At 46.3% G+C, this 21,219-nt stretch overlaps 2 protein-coding genes across 2 annotated transcripts in view; one reads left to right on the top strand and one right to left on the bottom strand.

Moving 5' to 3' along the window:
• The window catches only part of LOC102764342 (C-C chemokine receptor type 1), an 8,617-nt gene extending 2,887 nt beyond the window's left edge, over nt 1-5,730 (bottom strand). Inside the window, exon 1 of the mRNA XM_006759635.2 lies at nt 5,383-5,730. The gene's annotated coding sequence lies outside the window, so the exon portion shown is untranslated. The remainder of the gene's footprint in view (nt 1-5,382) is intronic.
• Nucleotides 5,731-10,730: 5,000 nt separating this feature from the next.
• CCR3 (chemokine (C-C motif) receptor 3) lies at nt 10,731-19,478 on the top strand. Its single transcript, XM_006759634.2, has 2 exons — nt 10,731-10,828; nt 18,014-19,478. Exon 2 carries the CDS (start codon nt 18,025-18,027, stop codon nt 19,093-19,095), a length of 1,071 nt encoding a protein of 356 aa, XP_006759697.1. The 5' UTR covers nt 10,731-10,828; nt 18,014-18,024; the 3' UTR covers nt 19,096-19,478.
• Nucleotides 19,479-21,219: the final 1,741 nt, after the last annotated feature.

The raw sequence follows: 21,219 nt of genomic DNA, 5'->3' as shown, positions 1-21,219 counted from the left end.
GGCTGAGGGTGTGCAGGGCATGTGAAAATGTGTAGACGTTTGATCTTTTTTGGTTGTCAGGAAGACTAGTCCTGTCATTTGTTAGGCAGGGCCAAGGATGTGCTACAGGGCAGAAATTATCCCACCCAAACCCCAGTAGTGCTGCCATAGTGAAATTCTAGGAGGCCAACCTCGTCTCTTCATAGAAGGCATCAGGGACACCAGGGTGAGCTCAGCCTGGCCCACATTACACGGCCCTGATGGGGCATAGGCAGGTCTACAGTAACTGTAGGCCTCCCGTGAAAGCTGTAAGGATTCAGAGGAAAGCTCAGGCTGGGGGGAGTGGGGCAACCTGGCCAGAGAAGAGGAGCTTCTGAAGAGGAAGAGCTCAGAACAGCCTCAAGCCATGAGGTGTTACACAACAACCAGATGGACGCTGCAGTTCTGCTGAAATAAGCTTTTAAATATTTTTACCCAAGGTTGCCTTGAAACAAGCAAAAACAAACATAAACAAAACTATAGCTTGCTATTACAGGACTCCTCAACCCCGGCTTTTTAACCCTACTTTTCAATTCTTTCTGACCACTTACTGAAGACACCTCCCCAAAGGGAGCATGGGCTTTGGTGTAACTGACCAGCTGTGTGACCCTGAAGTTAATCTACCTCTCTGAGCCTCAGTTCCTCACCTGTAGTGTGGGAAAGTAACAGTTACCTTGAAGGGCTAGTATAAGGTAAAGTATGAGAAAAGCCACCCTGGCACTTACTAGGACCTTAGTAAGTATTAGGGGACTTCTTTCCCTGAGGGCTGTTGCCACCAGAAGTGTCCCAGGCTGCAATCCTATTCTGGCTGATGTCCTCCTACCACCACCCCCCTCCATCTCTATGTAGTAAATCTAGAAAGTGAATTCTGCTTGACAATGATAAACACAACAGCCCCTCCCATATGAACTGTGCTTTGAAATTTTCAATATGTTGCCGCCAATCTGAATTGCTTTGACTTAAACACCAGTCAATAAAGTAGGTGGCACCTATATTTGTTAGGTCTGATCAAATAATCGAATCAATATCCCCTCCCTGGGAAACTGACCTTTAGATCATTTCGAAACTGACATTCCCTTTCACTTAGACCACATTCCATTTGCTAAGACCAGTAACTTTCCCCTCCGGACTTGCCCAGGATCCGGACCTGCACAGAGAATTCCCTGCCAAAAAAAGTCCGCCTAGAGTCCTTTAAGATCTCTGACTCCCCATCCCTAGGTGCTGATGCCATCTGGGGGCTCAGCCAATCTGGTTTCCAGATGAACTAATAAATTTATAATTATTTACCACTTTCGGCCTTGTGCGAACCTCCTTTAGTGACCCTAACATTTGGTGCCAGGAGGATTCCCTGGGGAATGGGAGCCATTGCCCCGGCTTCGGTCACCCCAAGTTTGCTCCTCAGAGAGAGGTTGGCAGTGGCAGCTCGTCCTGGGCTTACTTCCAAATTCTACTAGAGTGACATGATCATTGGACTCAATTAAGGGGCCTCCTTCCTTATGGGCCTCCCAAACCAGACAATAAGGACACCAGATGGGGAACCTCTCCTTCTCATTGCTGACCCTCCACCCCACACCGGCTAATATTCTCTAGGTGAGTGAATATTTTCCTCATCTCGAGTCTTCTGTCCACTTACTCTCACTGGCTTTGCAAAAGTCTCTCTTCTCGAAAGTCCTAGCGCTAGGCCAGAAGACTCCTTGGCTGTACAGCCTCAGGTCCTTCTAAACTGGGGGTGCCCCATCTGGAGGGTCACTCTTGTTTCTCCTGGTGATTTGTATAGTGGTAGGGATGTCTGCCCTAAATAGTTACCTTTGGACTTATGGTCTGTCACTCACACTTCCTCTCTCATGGGCCACACTAATTCTCCTTATCATGGGGAACACTCCCTCCGCATCCCCTAAAATGACCTCTCTTGGCTATCTCCTTAAAAATCATGACCGCTTTAAACTCACAGAGCAGATCAGGCCTGAGCACCTCATTTTCTTTTGTAACACAACTGCCTCATCGTCCCTTTGACAGAGAGCTTTGAAGGGTTCTACTCAAAACAGGGACGATCAACTGGACAGGAACCTGTACTCTAGTCTCTCTCTCACCCAACGAGACGTAGCCCCTAATCATTAGTCTTACCTGTCCCAGTAACCCATTATATCCAACACAAAAGGGCAGTGCAGATAATCGCTCTCCTCATAACCCATGGTATCTCAGCATGTGCTGGAACTGGCATAGGGGGCTTAACCACTGCTCTATCATATTTTGAACTCCTGTCTCAGGACCTACCAGAAAGCCTAGATGACATTGCCAAAAATTTAGTTCAAATTCAGGATCAGATAGATTCACTAGCAGCTGTCACCCTCCAAAATCGGAGCGGACGACACCCCCTAACCACACCTCTTTCTTGAAGAAGAATGTTGTTTTATGTCAATTAGTCTGGCCTAGTCAGGGATGCCATCCAAAAACTAACAGAAAGGGCCACAAAGATTAGAGGTCAGTCAACTTCATGGGACTACTGGCTAAAAAATATAAATTGGTACACCTGGCTACTTCCCTTCATGGGACCATTAACATTCCTATTCCTCATCCGTGTTTTTGACCCCTGTATTCTGTACTATTTTTCATCTTTCCTTTAGGACCCCCTTTGAGCCTTCGCCAACCAGTCTCTTGAGGAAATCATGCTGCGGCAACCTCTCACTCCAGCCAAAAGGCATCTGTACAGTGTTCCAGCCGACTGCAATCAAAGTCCATCCCCTTTTGATCTCGATGTCCCCTCTCAGCGGAAAATAACTATGGAAGAAATGACATCCGTCCCTATTCCATAAAACAAAAAGGCTGGAATGTTAGGTCTGATAAAATAATCGAATTGATACTCTTCCCTGGGAAACTGACCTTTAGATCATTTTGAAACCGACATTCCCTTTCGCTTAGACCACATTCTATTTGCTAAAACCAGTAAATTTCCCCTCTGGACTTGCCCAGGATCTGGACCCACCCAGAGAATTCCACGCTGAAAAAGCCCATCTAGAGTCCTTTAAAATCTCTGACTCCCCGTCCCCGAGTCAGGGATGTTATCTGGGGGCTCAGACCATCTGGTTTCCAGATGACCTAATAAATTTACAATTCTTTACCACCTCCGGCCTCATGTGTTCCTCCTTCGGTGACCCTAACAATATCAGAATCCCCATCTTCAATCTGGAATCTCTAGTGCTCTTCCTTCTACACTGCTCAATGAATGCTTCCTTCTTGCTTAGAAATTTATACTTCTGCAGTGACCATTGGAAATTAACGCAGATGGGGGTGTGGGGCACCCCAGCTTGGGGGCTGTGATTTCCTGACAAATCCATTCCTCTGGCTCACTCCTCCACCTTTGGACTTGCCCCTTGATTGAATAATTAGCCCTCTTTCTGGAGAAACCCAGGCTGGCAGTCACTAACAAAGCTGTGTCGACAATTTCTGATTTCCGTTGCCACTGCCAGTGCTGGCAGATCGGCTCGACAGTCAGCATTTCGGGGCCCAGTGGGTTTACAGCAGAAGCAACAAGCACTTTGGAAGCACAAAGAGCAACTAGTGCAAGACTGACCCCATGAGCCCGTTTTGGGGGGGAATTTTGGTCAAGGCGAAGGCATGTTGAGCCAGCATTGTCAGATACTATTTAAACAGAGTCATCTCCATACCCCTGACCTCCAACTCCAGCCCCTGTTTTCCCAACTTGTGGGCACCATGTAGTAACTCCAGGACATACTGCTCCCTGAAAGGGTTAAAGAGAATAAAACGGGGCAGAGGAAACTTATTGTGCTTAGGAGATATCTGCAGGAAGTTTGCAGCCTTGCGCACCATATAGCTTAGATAACCAGAGGACATCTGGCAATGGGAGATTGAAGGACCGGACCCTTACGCCAACAGAAACTGCCTGCAGCCAGCAGTAGCTGACAAAAGCCTTCCTTCAGTCGAGGCTGACTCCTTTTTTTGGATTCAGCCCACCTGCACCCAGATGCCTGAAATAAAAGTTCTTTTGATACATGATGGCTTCATGTCATAGGTGCTCGACCCCGGCCCACTCCAAACCTTTCACTCCCAAAGGGAGATGGGCTGGGGTGGAGCCTTGGAGGAGAACCCTGTTGCCATCCAACCTACATCCATGTCTTAGCTGTAAAAGTCTGCCCCAAGGTCATTACACAGTGGTCAGTTCTGGCCCTGGAGCCAGGAACCTTTCAATGCCATTATCCTCCTACCTGGGAATTGATGAGTCTCTGAGCAGAGAAAGGACAGTCTGTGAGGGTAAAGACACCAGACCTGGTGGTGTGCAGCTGGCTTATCCTGGCTCACAAGAACCAACTGTTTGCATGTCCTCCCAACTCCACATTCAGCATTTAGTAGCTTGAAATCAACCGTAGTAGGAATATTTACATGCGGAAATTGGCAAGACTGGAAATCAGGGCTCTTTTCAGGAGAACCCATTATGAAATATTTAGCAGCACATCACCCCTCCCCCCACCTCCGCCCCCCCAGTCTCAATAGCCAGGAGTTGTCCTGCGAGTCAGAGTGGGGACTAAAAAGTCAATGAGTGGCACACAGCCTGGAGGCAGGTTTTGCAAACTTCTGGGAACTTCAGACTCTGGAAATCTGAGACCCTCCAGATACGGAGGAACAGTTGAAGTAGATGCCTCCAAGCAGCCTCCTGCCCCTCTATCTTCGGAACAAACTTCTGCTGCCTCTTTGTTAGTGAAACAGAATAGATGCATCCCAAGAAGCCATCTGGCCAACTCCCTGCCATCAGGTGGGTGAAATTCTACCTCCTTCAAGCCCAGCCCACCGTCTGACTTAGAGGATCCCTGGTTCTAGTCTTCTTAAGAAGTTGGTTCAGTGCCAGAGCGTCCTTGCACCTACGGGGGCTTTTCTAATTCCTACCTCCCTCTTGCTACAATGACTTCATACAACATGTATGGCTTTCATGTACACGGGGGAAACTCGGCAAGTAATTTCCTCTGGAATAGCCTTCCACAGAAAGCGCTCCTTGTCCCTTAATACTGGACTGACTTTTTAAATCAGTAGCCAACAACCTATCATTCAAGAAAGCTTCCCTTAGTTAGCAAAAATGAAAACCTATTTTATGAATGAGTACCCAGTCTTATAAATCCACCCACTCTCGGTATGGCTACACAGTTCACTGCTTTACAAATGCATCAACAGGCTACTCAGACATCTGCCTGGTCCTCAAAGAATCCCTCCCCCGCTCCCCTTTGTGGAGATAGATAAAGCAATGATCACCTGCAACGTGAGCAGGACCACAGTCCTGCCCAGCTGCCTGCATGTATTCAAATCAGATTGCCCTACACAGAAACTGACAAGACAGAAAAGACAGGTGCCACTTACTCTGGCGTCAAGGGATTTTGTCCACGAAGTCTTTGTTTCTAGAGCTTTCAGAGTCTCTGTTTGCAAGGTTCAAGGTCCTGATAGAGTAGGAAGTCCTTAGCTTCCTATGTAATGATGGAGATAGGATTCTGGGGTGCTCAGGTGTTCAGAATAAGAAAGGGAAAATATTCTTCTTTTTGTAGAGTTGGGTGTCCATGAATGGCCACAATGCCCACCGGTGGCCAGTTCCTGGAGCTGAGTTCACTAAAAGGATTTTTTTTTTTTTGGTCACTTGACTGCACTTCTCCCTGGAGAGCTCTGTTTTAAGTGGATTGGGTAGGGTGGAGTGGGGTGGAGTTGAGTTGGGCGAGGGAGGGGCAATGAGGTGTTCCCAGAACTTGTGGAGCAATTGAGGCCTGAAAATGGAGGGATAGGCAGATCAGATGCAGGGCGTGGGGTTCCTGTGGTCAGTGAGTAGCCATTTTTTTTTTTTTTAAATAAAGACTGTAAGTGGGAGGATTTAAACCGGAACACCGAGTCCTTTGTTCCTCAAAATGACCTGGCTACTAGAGAGGCAGCAGCTTCTCTTTGGTGCCCCCTACATTCTGCACTTCTGACTGCTCAGTGTCCCTCTCTTCTCCCCAGTTTGCCCCCTCCCCACCTCCCACCCTCAAAACCCCACAGGGTTGATTTTACCTAGAGGAGCCTCCAGCCTGAAGTGAATACAGGTCTGTAGGATAGAGTTTGACCACTTCTTCTGAGTCCGGGCTCCTGTTTCTCACAATGGTCCAACACAGGCCAAGTTCAAATCCCAGCTCTCCGCTTGAGACATGGGCAGATCACTAGCCTCTCTGTCATGGTTCTCCCGCCATCAAATGAGAATATTGAATGCTGAGGCTCATAGGAGGGTGCACGAGGTCTTCTTGTGTGAAAATGCCAGGGGCACAAGGGGAAATGTCTGATAAGTGATGCTAATCACGGTTCTCTCCACAGCCACCAATACCTGCTCTGTGCTTGAGTCTATCTCAGTTTCCATCTGCTTTTCTGTCCCCGTTAGCCTTTCTCACAGTCCGCCCCAAAGTGCCATGCAGAAACATAAACCTGAACGTGCTTTGAAAATGCTCAGTTTTTCAAGGCTCAGTTTCCTCATCTGTAAAAATGAAGACTTTATTTTTTTTTCTATTGACTTTATTTCAAGTTAATTTAAATTGGCTAATTAAAGTTTATTTTTTTTAACTTTACTTGTCCTAGGTTATGGACAGTAAATGACATTAATTAAATTTTTGCAGTTAGTTTTTGAGTAACTTTACATAAACTTTGTCGGGGAGGCAAAAAACACAACTATTTAGTTTTCTATATGAGGCCCAAAAATTTTAATTACAGTTTTCCAGGCTCCCCTCTTTGACAGCCTGTCCACAGATAGATGGTGAAAGAGAGAGGTAAAAAGGTAACAGAGCCCTAACCGGTTTGGCTCAGTGGATAGAGCGTCAGCCTGCAGACTGAAGAGTCCCAGGTTCGATTCCGGTCAAGGGCATGTACCTTGGTTGCGGGCACATCCCCAGTAGGGGGCGTGCAGGAGGCAGCTGATCGATGTTTCTGTCTCATCGATGTTTCTAACTCTCTATTCCCTCCCCCTTCCTCTCTGTTAAAAATCAATAAAATATTTATAAAAAAAGGTAACAGATTGACAATGATGGCCATCGGCCTGGAACTTGCCACCTTTGTGCAGAGAGCAGGGTGTATGTGGAGGGGTGCACGTCAGTGACGGGCCTCTGAAATCAGACAATCCTTTATTTACATCTTAGGCCAGTGATTGCGAACGTATGACACACGTGTCAGAGGTGACACGCAAACTCATTTTTTTGGTTGATTTTTCTTTGTTAAATGGCATTTAAATATATAAAATAAATATCAAAAGTATAAGTCTTTGTTTTACTATGGTTGCAAATATCAAAAAATTTCTATATGTGACACGGCACCAGAGTTAAGTTAGGGTTTTTCAAAATGCTGACAAGCCGAGCTCAAAAGGTTCGCCATCACTGTCCTAGGCCTACCTTTTACTGACTGTGGGCATGTTCATTAAGCTCCTAAGTGTCTCATTCCTCTTCTGTGAAGCAAAGTTAACATGGATCGACTGGAATGCTCAGACGCTGCTGGTGGAAGTATGAATTGGTACAACCACTTGGAAAGCTGTCTAGTGGTAGGTCAAGTGACACCTATGCCTTTACCTACCCAGACACTCCACCAATGTTCGAGAGGCCGGCCCTGCTGGCTACAAAGATCCTTCCAATAATTTCCTGAGAGAAAGATTAGTGGAAGGAGCTGTTGCCTTGAGCTCAACCTTCCTGTCCCACGGTGGCCCCAAGACCCTGCCCCCAGGAGCCGGGACAGGATGGGTCTAATTAAAGGAAGCTGTGCACTTGTCCCTGCTGCTCTGGCAATTACTTCCTCTCACACACTCAAGGCTGGGGCTGACCTGAGCTCTCCTGCAAGAAACTTCTGGCCCTTTCATAACTTCTGAAGGTTCTTTGTTTGTTTTTCACATGCTGCTATGTTCTAATCTGACTGCTGCTTGTTTTGTCCTGGCTGTGGTTTTTGTTGTTTCCTCCTGAAAGATGTCTGCTTTAGTTGATGTGACATTGAGAATCTGGAAGATCGGAGGGTAATAGTTTTGGGGTCAGGTTGCTCCATATAACTTAGTATACCTGGGAGCTGAGGACCATGAGTAGCCTGAAAGCAGCACCAACAATAACTTGCCCATCTTGGGAAGGGCCAGGACAGAACAAGCCCCTATAGACCTCAGGGAAAATGATTCGGATCCTGCCTTCACATTTGGTCACGATGTCACCCTCATCTTCAGCTGAAGGACAGCAGGCACCTGTCCTTCTGACAGCTGTACAGTGCAGGTGGAAAAGAGCACCTGAGAGGTGGGCTCAGCTCTGCCTGTCACTCTCTTGGTGGCTTTTGCCAAGTCCTTGCTGAATCTCCGTTTCCTCGTCTATCACACAAGGTAGCAAGAGCATCCCTGCCGACTTCCTGGGGCCGCTGTGGAGACCCCTGTCAAAATGAGAGAATGGGCCAGAGAGCAGTTTGCAACTGTGTCGTGATGGCCACGCAGGAGGCCAGCATCTCCCAGAGTTCTCCTAAGGAACCCCAGTTCTGAGGGATGTGAATGGGTGTTATTTGGAAAAGAACTTTTTTCAATGTGAAGAATAGGTTTGGGAAGTTCTGGGTTAACAGCATATAAATCGGTCCTTCACTGCAGGACTTCTCAGAGACTTGCGTGTACTCTGAATCTCCGTGAGTGTTATCCAAACAGTGTAGGAGAGAAGCATAACGTGGAAAACTGGGAGATTCCACACAACACCCTCTACGAGCATTGGCAGATTAGAGAACACAAGAGTCCTTCCATGGAGGACACAGGCATCATCTCGACAGTTATCACGTTAATGCTTGGATCATAAGAGACATCGTCTACAGTCTTTACAGATGGTTTAAAATTGTAATGGAGTCTGTATTGAACAAAAGGAAGGGTAAAAACTGGGCTGAATTAAGAAAAAAGAGAGAGACATCAAATAGATGGGCTAGATTCGTTAGTTTAACCAGTGAGAGCTAAAGAGGAGCCACAACATGAAAGACACTGAGGCTCTTGATACCAAAAATGACCCAGGAGAAAGCTTCGGCCACGTGGGAAGAACCTGAGCGAGATCCCGGAGTCACCTCATGGCCTGCCAGAGTCTACAGACTCCTGAGTCATATTCCTATCAGGAATCGCATGTGGTTGCATTTATCCTCACTTGGAGTAACCCCCGTTTTAACTTTTTCTAAAGCTGAATTTCTGGATGAAATGGGCCCCCAAGACAGCCCCCCTTCTGGGAGACCCTCCCAACACCGTTCTTGTTCAAGGGGCTAGAAATCAGACCCTTGTAACCTCTCCACCCAGGGATGCCTCATATAACCCATGGCAAAGGCCACTTTTCTAATAACATAAAATAACTAAGAACTTCTTAGCTTCTCTTTTTCAGACCAGAAGCTTCCAGTTCCTCTACCTCTTCTCTGACAGGGGTTCTGCTGACCCAGCTGGTGGAGTGCTGGCTGCTAAGCTCCCTCCAGCAGCGGCCCCAGGATGCCCAGATGCCCTTCTGGTAGAATGTCTGTCCTTTCTTCCCATCTTTTCTGCATCATTTGAAGCATATAGCACAGTCCTACCTACCTAGCAGCTGTTCATAAACATGTGGTGAATTTCATTGACTTGTCCACTTAGCCATTTCATCAAAAATGGCACCAAACATGGTCAGAGCTCTTCCCACAAATGTAGGGTGAGCACCGGCTCTGTGCCCAGCACCGTGCTAAATCCCCTGCACACATCGCACAGAAGCAGGCACTGGGCTCTGCCCTGTGAAGCTTATGCCATATGTTACTCTGCCCACACCATGCTTGCTTAGCCCTTTTGCACATTTATCCAGGTGGCTCCATAGCACCCCTGTGATGTGGTTATTATTTCCAGTTTACAGGTGAGACCGCTGAGGTCCAGGTAGACTATATGATTAACCCAAGGTCATACAACTGAAACTCGAACTCCAGTTTTCTTGGGTTGGGAAAACTTGTGCTACAACCTGCCTCATTGAAATAGCCTATTGAGCTCTGCAGAACAATTAAGTTATCCTCTAGTCCAGTGGTCGGCAAACTGCGGCCCCTTGAGTGTGGCTCTTCCACAAAATACCACGTGCGGGCGCGCACATACAGTGCGATTGAAACTTCGTGGCCACACTGAAGGGGCCAAAGAGCCGCATGTGGCTTGCAAGCCGCAGTTTGCCGACCACGGCTCTAGTCAACATTCTTCCTGCACAGGGACATTCCAATCTTGTTTCATTATCCTGCTTCTCCGTGGGTTAAAGCAATAATTATTCGAGAATCATCACCCCTGCCCAGCCGGCGTGGCTCAGTGGTTGACCATCAACCTATGAACCAGGAAGTCACGGTTTAGTTCCCAGTTAGGGCACATGTGTGGGTTGCAGGCTTGATCCCCAGTGTGGGGCATGCAGGAGGCAGCCGATCAAGGATTCCCAGTCATCACTGATGTTTATCTCTCTCCCCCTCTCCCTTTCTTTCTGGAATCAATACAAATATATATATATTTTAAAAAGAATTATCACTCCTTCCTCAAAAATGAGCAACGCCAAGCAAATTCAGAACCCCTAAGAACCCTTTAGGAGCTGTTCAACATCAGCAGCGTTCTTGTTAGGGATTACTCAACTGAGTGTGCGATATTGATCATTGAAAACAAGAACTGCACCAAACTTGATATCTTTCTGAAAACTTGCAAAACCTGAGACAGTAGCCTGCTCAGAAAAGGAAGTTGGGTTGTTTCCCACCTTTCTAACTCTGAACAGATGGTACCGCCAGTTCATCAGTGGCGAGACCTAAGCTATCGCTGGACGCCTAAAGGACTTTGCTAAATTAGCAGGTACCACTTGTCTTCTTTTTATTTTCATCTGGGGGAGGATTTACTAAATGCAAAAGAAGCTGTTCATTTAGAAGAGACTTCCAGGAAGACTGTCAGGTTTCTAGGAAAGAGGAGATGGAACGAGGGGTGTAGGCGGGTGGAAGCAATACCTCCCAGGAGTGCCCTTGAAGGAGGGAGGCAGAGGGGAGGGAGATCCACCCCAGTTTAGTAAGTAGCATGGGGCCGAAGTGGGAGAGTGTGTTATAAAATATGTCCATTATCTTCTTGCTTTCTCCCATTTCCCTGTCTTTCTCCCACTCACACCAAGATACGTCTGTCCCTTCCACTCATCCTAACTCAGCCTTTTATGCCTGTTCGGTCACTATACCCATAACTGTGCCCATGTTGCCTTCCCTAAGGCTTTCATAAATTCTCGACTCATTGAGAAGCTGACTGACCACTCCACGAGGGTTACACTTAGTAGTTTTGTGTCGATTGATACTGACTTGTAAGAAAACTTGTTTCAAGTTTTCATTGAAAATCCGCTCTGAGTCAGACTATTAGATGAATCAGTGGACTGATGTGGTGTCTTTTTGTCTGAATCTACAAGGTTGACTGCTTTGCCTGGACCTGTGTGAGAGGGTGGGTAGGGACAGAAATCTTTTCTAATCTAGGAAAACTTGGATTGGCTGGAGATGGAAATTAAGTGTTATTTGATGCGTGTTTGGGGGGAGGTAGGTGGGAATATGGTGTCTTTAGCATATGGAAGCAATAGGAGTTGGAACACATTTGCAGCTCTTGTCAGAGGTGGTGATGATAACATTGAACCATGCAGGCTGAGTTACTTCTGCTGGGGAAAGAAAGCACTGTATGACTCAGTAAGAGAAAAACAGATATAGCCAGTGGAATAAAAAGGGTAGAGGGCACAAACAGATAATTCATAGAAAAGGAAATACGTGTGACTAATAATTACAGTTTAAAAAGAAATTAAATAAATGTTACAACAATAATGGCATCCCTGTGGCCATATAATTGGCAAAATAATTATGTTCTTTTAAAACCTTCTCTGTGTTGATGGATGCTTGCTGAGAAGGGTATCATCACCTACTAGTGCCAAGAGTAAATATATTGTTACACACTTTCTGGGAGCAATTTGGCAAAATGCATCAAGAGCCTTAGCAATATGACTGCAAGTAGAAATGGTGCTTTGGGAAATCTACGTTAAGGAAATAACAAAAAATGCAGGCAAATATGTTTATTGCAGCACTTTTTATAAAAGTGCACATTGGAAACAATTATTCATCAATAAGACAATGATTAATCACAAATATCTATACAATATGTTGGAATCATTACAAATTATATTTTCTAATAACTTTTAACCACATGGAACTAGATGCAGGATATAAAATTTAAACTATCAGAATATAAAATAATTCACGAGGGTGATATCAATGACAACACACATGATACCTAGAAAAGAGACAGTGGTTCTCTCTCCATGGCACAGGCGGGGATGGAAGGACCAGGGGCCAGGAAGTTGAACCCTCTGATCATGCTGAACACCCCCGGCCACAGCCAGCACCTCTCCTCCCCAAGTGCCATTTCTGCAGGGTGATGCCCCTGGCTCCTTCGCTCATCTTCACTGGGTAGGGTTTCCTCTTGGCTACGTTTCAGTTAGGCAATGTTTGCATTAAATGTCTTGCCTGGGACCTCACACAGTGCTATGGATACAATCTTGGACCACTTTAAAAACCCCATCACCTGCTAATCTGTAATTCTAGGTGACCATAAGGTTAGCTTGTGATGAGGTTTTTGAAAAAACTCCCTGCATGTAAACTTGGATCACATTAAGAGAAGTGTTGTATGCAAATCATGGAAAGTGACCATTTACACAGCATCCTAAATTGGTTAAAAGTAAGTCTCCACTCTGGGTGGTTGTACATCAGCTCCAGCCAAGATCAAAAAGAAGAAGCAAGCCACTAACATTTCTAAGCAAAAATCAAATGCTTCATCTAGCATAGCCTCCACCTCAGGTTTCTTAGGTCTCCGCTGTGGTTTCAAGTTCTGATGAGTACTAATAAGCCCTTTGTCAAGTAATTTGCCTAGGGTTTCAACCCAATTACCTTAGGTATTTGCTAAGTCTTTCAGTGGTCACTGCTACTGAGCACCAGCCTTCAGTTACAATTTAATTATAAGCAAATATAGAAAAATTTCAAATTTTACAACTTTAAAAATGATCATCCACTTTCCTGCCACCACTATTTTTACTTTTTGTCCATTGCCTTTTATGTGTACATATAGTTCCATGTTGTGATCTCAATTTTCTCTCCATTTTTCATGAACATTTGTCTGTTTCTACCTGGTCTCCAGAACTGCTTATAATGACTGCATAATAAATACTCTATTGTGTAAATGGACTACAATTTGTTCAGCATATCCTTCATGTGTCCAACATTTAGACCATTTCCATTTCTTTGTCTCTTTCTATAATGAAAATGATGCCACGACGATGCTTATCAACATGGAGAGGTATTTGCTAAATATTCCACACTGAAAAAGGAGGCTGCCTATATATTGTTAGGATGAACTACCCCTAATCTCTTCTGCTCAGACATGTTTCTGAAATATACATTGTTATAAGCCTTTTCTCATAGCTTGAGGCAGACAGCTGGCGTCTGCAAGATAAGAGCTCCTCTTCACCTGACTGACCTGTGCACTCTCCTCCTTTGCCTCCCTGGACCGACTCCTGCCCTTCCCTCCCCTCCATTCCTTCTGCTTGACCATCTGGCGCACCCACACCCTGACCCTATGTTGCATACTTCTACCCTACATAAGAGAACCTAACCATCCCCTTGGGGCTGACATCCACACACAATGGTTTATTGTGAGAGAATGCAATAATACAACGTCCCTTACTTGGCTACTGTCCCTGCAGAACTAACATTTTGGTGCCCAAACCACGGGCCTGTGGGAACCCCCACACCTGACTGCAGGCTTCTCCAGACCACACCGCCCACTCAAATTTCTGATAAGTATCACTTCCCTTGACCCTCTGATTTGCCAGCTTTTGCCTCACCAAAGTCCTCACATGTGAGGCAAGAGGGTCCACTCTGCCAGGGCCAGATCCCTGGTGACCCTGTGTTAGTGGGACGCCCTAACATAGCAATCTTCTGCTTATCTCTGGTTGGGAGGCCTTCCCTTCAGACTTCTCACCTCCGGGATAAACTTCTTAGTCACCTATCCCCTTCTCCACCACACCAACCCATTATGGGGAACCAGCACCCCTTTGGGTTGCCTCTTATGGGATCTTAACCTCAAAGCCAATATCAGACCCAAAGGGCTCATTTTCTACTGCAACACGGCTTGGCCCCAACATGATAATGAGGTCTCATCGCCTGCCTCCTGTGGGCACGGACTTAACATATATATATTTTTGGACCTGGCTGGACAGGAATGTGGGGATGAGGCTCCTCTCCTTGAATGTGGGGAGGAGGCTCCTCTCCTTCTGCCTCCAGGAATCGTGAGGAAAGAGACAATGGTCATGGGAGGAAGCCATCTCATCTGTGGTTCCCTATCTTTCCCATCCAGGCTTTGACCGGAGTGGTTGTGTGCAGAGGACTCTGATAAATTGGGGGGAACCTAACCCATTGTGGGGAACCAGCACCCCTTTGGGTTGCCTCTTATGGGATCTTAACCTCAAAGCCAATATCAGACCCAAAGGGCTCATTTTCTACTGCAACACGGCTTGGCTCCAACATGATAATGCGGTCTCTTCGCCTGCCTCCTGTGGGCACCGACCTAACATATATATTTCTTTGGACCTGGCTGGACAGGAATGTGGGGAGGAGGCTCCTCTCCTTCTGCCTCCAGGAATCGTGAGGAAAGAGACAATGGTCATGGGAGGAAGCCATCTCACCTGTGATTCCCTATCTTTCCCATCCAGGCTTTGACGCGGAGGACTCTGATAAATTGGGGGGAACCCTAAGAGGGTGTCTCCCTGCAACTCACCTCTTTGCCCACATGGGATAGCAGTTAAGTGGGAGGTCAGGCGGCAAAAAAATCTAGTCTGCCCTCTTGAGAGTTCCTGGTTTGTATGAGGCCTGGGTGCCTGTCCATTCTGAAGGGGCACAGGTCCTGAGCCACCCCACACTGAGGCTTGAGCCTGCAGCCCTGACTAGGAAATGAACTGTGACCTCCTGATTCATAGGTCGACGCTCATCCACTGAGCCATGTCAGCCGGGCACCACTGCCGTTTTAGAAAGGACCAGTGAGAGAAGACAAGAAACTAAAATTATGAGCTGGCAACAACTTGAGGTTTTACTAATTTCTCTATATGTTGCCAGGCAAAGTTTAAGCCACTTTGACTCCAATTTGTGAATTCTGTTTTTGGCTCCCCAGCGAGTGCAAAGCTGGTAACAGAGATCCAAATAGTTTTGGACACTACAGAGGCTTCATTTGCATTGCACAGTGGAGCTGTATGAAGAGCAATTTCAGTGAACCAGCTAAAGCAGCAGCATCTCATTTTTTGGGGGGGTAAAGTGTATACCCATGTGTACACATTGCAGGGAGAAATGTTAATATTAGTGCTAAACTCAGCATGATGAGATTTGGGGTGCTTTTCAACTTTCATTTTTTGCTTTCCTTTATTGTTGATGTTTGTTTCTTTACTATTGTTGTCTTATTTTTCTGAAATGTACAAAGCCGTTTTTAAAAGCCTAATTCAAACCTATTTCAGATTTAAGTATTCATTTTCACTAAAACTGTGTAGAAAGATGAAAAGCGCATCTAACTACATGAAGCCAGTTTTCATATTTCTGACCCCATGTGACTAGTAATTCTGGACTCGCCTCTGTAGAAGCTGCTTTTGCGCTCCCCTATGTGTTGCACTCTAGCGCCCCCTAAAGGGTCCCCAATGTTAGCTCACTGATCATGTTGATTTTATGGAAGTGACATGTGATTTAAAGACATGTGATTTGTTCAAGTTGAACAAAACTTCAGGAGAATTTTTTAAATTGTCTTGTTTTAGATCAGTCTGGGAGAGAAGGAAAGGAAATACAAAGAATTAATGCTGAGTAGAGGCTACTACACCTTTGCTGTCTGGAGCGGGCAGCTCTACTCCTTTGACATTAAAGCAGAGAGGGACGCTCTCTGTGGTTGTAAATGCACAACACATAGAAGGATGTGGGGTTTTTCTCAGCTGCTGTGGATTATGCCATTAGGAATAAGACTGCTGATAAGATCAGATCAATCGGCCATTCCTCCGTGTTCCAGCTGGAAAACCTGCCTGTGTCACTGATGTACTGGGACAGAGCCATGCAAACAGGTCCACAGAGCCTCCATTTCCCTAATTTCATCTGCAATGGCTTCTCGTTGCCTTTCTTTCACTTCTGCTTCTTTCCCATGTTACAGCTGTTCTGAGTTTCACATGCGGTCTCATGTGCACTGTCTCATCTGGTCCTTACCACAACCTCAAGCAGTATCATGATCCTTATTTTGGAGATGAGCTAATGAGGCTCAGAGGTGAGGGCTTGGCCCAGGCCTGCAGCTGGTGAGAGGAAGGGCCAGGACCGGCTGCTGTGCCCCCCACCCCCGACAGAACCCTGGCAGGGCAGATCTTTGGGGGCTCAGTGCTCTGTTAGGGAGCAAAGACAAGTAAGTCCTGGCCATTGGCTCCAGTTGTTGCTTTTCTAGGACTTGCCTGGAGAAACACCCACTGACTTAAACATTCATGTCTTTCCCCATCCTCTGCACGGAGAGGATTGAGTCAGCAGAATTTCCTCCGAGGCAGTAGTGCAGGGATTGACTGTCCTTCCTAGGGCTCCCTCCTTGTCTGGTTTTCCTCTTTCTCCGGTGAAGTCTGTAATTATAAGAAAAGCAGGCACTGACCCTGGGGATCCTGATCTTAAAAATATCAAATCTGATAAGGAATCCATCCCCTTGGCCTACATGACAGGCTTGTCTCAGTATTATGAGGAGCAGAAAGGAGGTAAATTAACTTAGGTTAATACTGCTTATAGCTGTAATTGTTATAATAGTTAGTAATAAATCTAATAGCTACATCATCAAAAGTGAAACTTAAAAGTCACTGCATTTGACTCTAGTGATGAGAAAATTGGTCATAGATACTGAAGATCTAGTCTGAACTTAAAAATATATGTATATTTTTTTAAAATAGATTTTTATTGATTTCAAAGAGGAAGGGAGAGGGAGAGAAAGACACCTCAATGATGAGAGTCATTGATTGGCTGCCTCCTGCACACTCCCTGCTGGGAATTGAGCCCCAAACCTGGGCATATGTCTGGACTGGGAATAGAACTATGACCTCCTGGTTCATAGGTCAATGCTCAACCACTGAGCCACACCGGCTAGGCAAAAAAATTTTTTTAATCCTCACTGTAGGACACATTTTCATTGATTTTTAGAGAGAGAGGAAGGGAGAGCGATACATCCATGTGAGAGAAAATATCAATTGGTTTCCTCCTGTATGCACCTCAACAAGAGGAAACCTGGGTATGTGCCCTGTCTGGGAATCAAACCCATAACCTGAATGAGACGACACTCCAACCAACTGAGCCACACCAGCCAGGGCTAGCCTGAACTTCTGTATTCACTTGTTAGAGAGTTCGGGGTAAGTAACTAAATTTCGTCAAATTTCAATTTCCCCATGAGCTATGGTGACCAGCACATTATCATGAGGCCAGGGAGAGAGGTCATTTTTTGTAATAACAATAATCACTATTGTTATTAAAAAGCATTTAGTTTTTAAATAGGTAAGATGATTTTGAAAGTCATATATAAACCGTGAAACATAAAATGCAAACTATCTTAAAAGTTACAGTAATAGGAATAACGATGATATTATTGTTATTGTCACTGTTTCCCAGCCTGTGTTCTCCTGTTTTGTGCTTCTTTCAAATGCTTTCAGAAACCAACATCCCCAGTCTTTACCGCCCCCCATGGCCTTTCTGTCTCCTTTCTCATTGCGGTCATGCTGACTTTCCAATCTTCCATCTGGCACTGCTGACTCCTCCCTCATAGCAGCTCTGATGGACACACTGAAGTGCCTCTGGACACACTGAAGTGCCTCTGCACACACAGGTTGTTTATCACATGTGGTTTTGTTGGGTAAGTAACAAACCAACTGGGATTCAGAAACAGTGGTCGTGCCTAATTGTGCGGTTGTTTCTGCTTCTTCTACCGCAGGGACCAGAGACATGGCAACCACAATAGTCTGGCCTGAGATGGAGGGAGAGACCACCTTCTACGAGTATGGGCTCTCCACACCATGTGTCAAAGCCAATGTCCAAGCGCTGGGGACCCAGCTGCTGCCCCCACTCTACGCCCTGGTGTTCGGGGTCGGGCTGCTGGGCAACGTGATGGTGGTGGTGATCCTCACAAAGTACAGGCGCCTCTGCGTTCTGACCAACATCTACCTGCTCAACCTGGCCATCTGCGACTTGCTCTTCCTCTTCACGCTGCCCTTCTGGATCCACTATCTGAAGTGGAATGAGTGGGTTTTTGGCCACTGTATGTGCAAGTTGCTCTCAGGGCTTTACTGCATCGGCTTGTACGGGGAGATCTTTTTCATCATCCTGCTGACCTTAGACCGGTATCTGGCCATCGTCCATGCCGTGTTTGCCCTGCGAACCCGGACTGTCACTATTGGCATCATAAGCAGTGTCATCACGTGGGCCCTGGCGGGGCTGGTGGCCCTCCCTGAATTTATCTTCCATAAGGCCCAGGAGCAGTCCGGAATGCTGTTCTGTAGTTCCCTGTACCCCGAGGACGAGGAGGACGCCTGGAAGCATTTCTATGCCGTGAGGATGAACCTCTTGAGCCTGGCTCTGCCCCTGCTCATTATGGTGGTCTGCTACTCCGGAATCATCAAGACGCTGATGAGATGTCCCAGCAGGAAAAAGCACAAGGCCATCCGGCTCATATTTATCATCATGGTGGTCTTTTTCATTTTCTGGGCCCCCTACAACCTGGTGGTCCTTCTCTCTGCTTTTCAAGAGATCTTCTTTGACATCAGCTGCGTGCGGAGCAACCAGCTGGACGTGGCCTTGCAGGTGACGGAGGTGATCTCCTACACGCACTGCTGCGTCAACCCCGTCATCTACGCCTTCGTCGGGGAGAGGTTCCGGAAGCACCTGCGCCACTTCTTCCACAGGCAGGTGGTGGTGCGCCTGGGCAAATGCCACCTCTTCCTTCCCGGTGAGAAACTGGAAAGAACCAGCTCTGTGTCCCCGTCAACAGGGGAGCAGGAACTCTCTGCTGTATTTTAGGTCGGATGCAGGAAACTGCCTCAAGAAGATGCGCTGGGCACAGGAAGCAAATGCATTGGAGCCAACGACATCAGTGCTTTGAACTTCCAGTGCAACACTGAAAAAGCTCTTGAAGACATTAAAAATATAGACACAATGGTCGTGGTCTATCCATGCCCCACGCAGTCATTACCAGAGGCCAATGGCTGGCCAGCTTACTTACTGTCAACCTTGAAAAGCAGAGCTTTGCTTGTGAAGAGTTAACATGCATTTTAACGCACGTGTTAGGGAGTTAGGATATGCAGCTACACACAGGCAAAGCTTTGTATATTTTAAGTCTTCACTTCAGCCAGCTATTGACATGAATGAAACATATTTCACAAAATACAATAAATCAGTTACGTTACTTCTTAAGGTGCCTCGCTCTTTCCTTGCTTGATAAAAAGGCTCTGTTTGTTTTTGTTTTGTTTTGTTTTTTACAGTTTATGGCTATGTACTCTCAAGCAACATAATGGTATGCCACACCTGCTCTGAGTATTGTTAATACTGAGTTGATTTTCTATTCATACCAAATGACCACATTTCCCATGAGTGACTCAACAGAAGAGCAATTTGGCATTTTCAGTATAGAGAATAAAGGGCCTGCTCATAGACTGTACTCCTAAATGCCTGTCTCACTGCTCATTCAACCACTGTGTGTGAGGTGATATAGACAGGATGCACTACCATAGCTTTCAGCTAAGGGAAGGATGCAAAATATATAAGAAAACACAATTCTTGCCTCCAGGAAACCTTTCATTGAGTAGGGGTATAAGACAGAAAGAAATAACTCCAGTGCAAAGAGGAACAAACTCAATGCTATGCCTGGCCCAGGAAGGCGGAGTCTGAGAGAGGAAGACTTCATGGAGGAAGTGGCTTTTGAGCAGGTTTATGAAGGAGGAACAGGACTGGAAAGGGAGAGGATTTGGGAGGCACCTTAAGCCAATGAAATGCCCAATACAAAGATGAGAGGGGAGAGCATGGACATGTGTGGATGGAAGGGTCGGCCTGGTGGGCTGGGAAGGGTCATGAATTTCAGGCAAAGCATCTTAGGCTTTGTTGGGAAGGCAAGGGGAGCTAGTAAAAGGTTCTGAGAAAATTATCAACCTGCTGCCTTAGGAAGATAAAGAAGGTCATACACAGAGGATGGAGAGAAGGCCCCAGAACCATGCAGGAGATAAGTTAGGGGACAAGTGCAAGTGTGGAGGCAATAAAAGACCAACAGCTGGGAAGAGAGGTGGCAGGAGCACCCAGAGAAGAACTTGGCCAAGAGACAGCATGACGTCAGAGCACCAGGAGTGATATATGGTTGATTGGAAAAAATCAAAGGCCAACATCATATGTAAGAGAGAGAAGGAGAGAGAGAGAGAGAGAGACTGACTTTCATTGAGAAGTAGTGTCTGCCCTTAGGTAATTACAGTACCAGATAAAGGTGCTTGTTTATATGCTCCCCTGGTCCCTGAAGGCTTTTAGAGGCTTTGTGACCCACACAAACTGCCCACAATCAAATCATGACTTCAGGGTGCTCCATTGTGCTCCCCAGCCCAGCATATCTGCACCATCCAGTGTGCTCACTACCAGCGCGTGCAGCTATGAGCACTTGAAATATGGCTAGTGTGTTTGAGGAACTGAAATTTTAATTTTTATTCATTTTTAATTGACTTTTTAGAGAGAGGGAGAAAGAGGGGGTAGGGAGGGAAGGAAGGAGGGGGAGAGAGGGAGAGAGAGAGAGAGAGAGAGATTTCAGAGAAAGGAAGGAAGAGGGAGTCAGGGATACAAACATCAATGTAGAGAGAGTATCATTGATCACCTGCTTCTTCACACCCCTACTGGGGACTGAGCCCACAACCCAAGCATGTCCCTGACCAGAAATAGAACTGGCAACCTTTTGGTGCACAGGACAACACCCAACCAACTGGGCCACACCAGCCAGGGCAGTTTGTATTCAATTTTAATAGTCACGTGAAGCTAGTGGCTGCTTCATCTGGTAAGTAGCGCAGCACTATTCCCTTCAAACTCGCCTCTTCACCTCTACTCTACCTACGCAACCAGTGTCCTGTAGTCAGCACACACATGCCTTGAACACTCTGCCACAGCAGGAGGAAT

This window comes from Myotis davidii, unplaced genomic scaffold (assembly GCF_000327345.1).
Source record: "Myotis davidii unplaced genomic scaffold, ASM32734v1 scaffold395, whole genome shotgun sequence".
Taxonomy (NCBI): domain Eukaryota; kingdom Metazoa; phylum Chordata; class Mammalia; order Chiroptera; family Vespertilionidae; genus Myotis; species Myotis davidii.
Note: the sequence above shows the minus strand (reverse complement) of the source record. Positions and strands in the feature narration are given on the sequence as shown.